Raw genomic sequence first — 2,894 nt, 5'->3', positions numbered from 1 at the left:
GAACTCACTTTGTAGACCAGGCTGGCCTCGAACTCAGAAATCCGCCTGCCTCTGCCTCCCGAGTGCTGGGATTAAAGGCGTGCGCCACCACGCCCGGCCATTGTTTTTTACACATGGGAAGGAATGTCTTTTAAAACAATAACTCTAAAACAGAGTCATTATCTGGTCATCTTTGGTGAGTTCATGTTTGTCATAATGTGTTGAAAGTTGTATTTGTCTTATTAGCACATGTTCTCTCTTATAGGAGGCTCCTAACTTCATGTCTTCAGATGAGATTATTTAGCATGTAGAAACTATGGAAATCAGGAAAATAAAACAGGACCATTGCCAGGATAGGTGTGGAGAGTGAACAAGCAATAGAAGGGTGCAAGCCATCTGGTCAGGGAAATGGGAGAAGAGAGGCACCTTAGAGAGGGGGAGAGAGGAAAATGTGGGAAGAGGTTAAAGGGGAATTGTAGGATACAGGAACCCGAGAAGCAAAATGTAAAAGGGACCTCCTTAGGGAAGGAGGGAGACATAAATACAGGAGAAAGGGGAACAAGGTAATGGAGCATAGCAGAACACAATTGCTCTGGTCGGGGAATAGGAAAATGGATGGATGGTCCTTACAAAAGAGGGAAGGAGACAAATGCAGAAGGCAGTGACAGGTAAAATAACAACAGGGGTGGCTGAAAAGCCATAGGGAATCATATTGTTAATGATCTACCTCCCCCTACCCTACAAAAGAAAAGAAATCTAGGGCATGTTTTAAACTGGCAGTTAGTTCTTTAGACATGAAGTAGAGTTTCACAAAAGGTTTAAGTGGGATGAGAACTAAACTGGGAGACATCTAGGACCATTTATAAACATAACTAATGGTTAGCCATTTAGTAGGTGTGGAGATACACTAATGGTCTCCAACTGTATTTTTGTCTTTAATTCTAGATCCGAGAGATGTAAGATCTCTTGGGAAAAAAACCATAAAAACATGGATTGAGAAAGATACTTTGCTGACTGAAGTATTACTTATGACATGGACAGTTGCACAATGGGGCATAGCAAAATTATGGAATATGAGACTGATGTGACATTTTCTATTTCTTTTGTGATTTTCTGCCAGCTCAGCATAATTTTTGTACATTTGTACAAGAGTGATTTATGTTGTGTGCTCATCAGTATATCAATAGGACTGGATTTCAAAGATATTAGATCTACATTCTATATAGATGTGACTAGGAATGCATGTATTTTCTATATCATTCTATACAGGGAAGAGATACATAGAGAGATATATAGAAATGTAGGAAATGATGCCCAATATGAAACATCAAAAGTTAGAGACAGGGTAATCAAAAATAAGTAGCTAATCGATGCCTCAATGTAGGGGAATGGCAGGGCTGGGAAGTGGGACTGGGTGGGTGGGTCGAGGAGGACCCTCATAGAAGCAGGGAGAGGGAGGTTGGGATGGGGTTTTTCAGAGGAGAAAGCAGGAAATGGGATAACATTTGAAATGTAAATAAATAAATAAAATATCCAATTAAAAAAGAATAATGAACTAAAAACAATAATGATAGAGATAAACCAATCAGAGTATCATGTTTGATGTATCTAATTTTTTTCAGATATATGAATTATGCTTCCTCTATGTTTTTAAGATGAATATGTTTTCCAATTATGTTTTCATTAAATAATGTTTTTTATGTCCAAGCTGTACTTGGAACCCTAGCCAATATATTTCTTCTTTTTTTCTACACTATCATAATCCTATGTCACAGATCTAAGCCCATGGACTTGATCTTCTGTCAATTGACCTTTATTCACATAATCATGGTCATCACTGGATGGGATATTTTTACTACAGAGATGTTTGATTTACTGAACATTGAGAATGACATCATATGTAAGGCAACTTCTTACTTAAACAGGGCGATGAGAGGCATCTCTATCTGCATCACCTGCCTCCTGAGTGTGTTCCAGGCTGTGACGATCAGTCCCAATACCTCTTTGTTGGCAAAATTTAAACATAAACTAAAAAAATACATGATCTCTTCTTTCTTTTATATTTGGTCTTTCAATTTGTTATTCATCATTAACCGGATCTTCTATACTGGTGCTTATACCAATGTGAGTGANACCAACCAGTTGAAGGTGACTAAATACTGCTCACTCTTCCCTATGAACAACATCATCAAGGGATTGGCTTCAACAATTGTAACCTTAAGAGACGTATTTCTTGTAGGAGTCATGCTGAGTACAAGCACATACATGGTGATTATCTTGTTCAGACACCAGAGGCAATGCAAGCATCTTCATAGCAAAAGCCAATTGAGAGCCTCCCCTGAGAAAAGGGCCACCCAGACCATCTTGCTGCTGGTGGTTTTCTTTGTAGTCCTGTACTGGGTGGATTTCATTATGTCATTCACAACAATTCATTTATGGATGTACGACCCAGTCATGTTAACTGTTCAGAAGTTTGTGCTAAATGCCTACCCCACAATTACTCCTTTGATACAAATCAGTTCTGATAACCGAATAATCACTATGCTAAAAAATATGCAAAAAGTATGCCACCAGATTTTTAAAAAGGTGTAATTTTTCTCTTATTTCTAAAACAGTTTATTTTATTCATATGTATTAGGTTTGACCTGGCATGTATACATGTGTGCATTCCCGGTATTCATAGAGGTTAGATGAGGTCATGGGATCCCCTGGATCTGGAAGTACAGACGTGTAACGTGCCATTCTGGTGTAGCACCAATAAATTTTTTCCCTAAATCACAGATTTTTCTTTTTCTTTTCAAAACTTTTAAAAAGGATTTATTTTAGTTTTCAGTTCCCAGGTCACATTCCATCTCTGAGAAAAGTCAGGTCTGACAGATGCCAGCGGATGGACGTTGATTACTGGCCTGATTCCC

At 38.4% G+C, this 2,894-nt stretch overlaps 1 protein-coding gene across 1 annotated transcript; it reads left to right on the top strand.

Annotated features, from left to right (window-relative positions):
* The first annotated feature begins 1,618 nt into the window (after positions 1-1,618).
* LOC110296986 (putative vomeronasal receptor-like protein 4) lies at positions 1,619-2,629 on the top strand. Its single transcript, XM_021165790.1, has one exon. It carries the CDS (start codon positions 1,654-1,656, stop codon positions 2,569-2,571), a length of 918 nt encoding a protein of 305 aa, XP_021021449.1. The 5' UTR covers positions 1,619-1,653; the 3' UTR covers positions 2,572-2,629.
* The last annotated feature ends 265 nt before the right edge of the window (positions 2,630-2,894 follow it).

The sequence above is a fragment of the Mus caroli genome, chromosome 6 (genome assembly GCF_900094665.2).
Source record: "Mus caroli chromosome 6, CAROLI_EIJ_v1.1, whole genome shotgun sequence".
NCBI lineage: Eukaryota > Metazoa > Chordata > Mammalia > Rodentia > Muridae > Mus > Mus caroli.
Note: the sequence above shows the minus strand (reverse complement) of the source record. Positions and strands in the feature narration are given on the sequence as shown.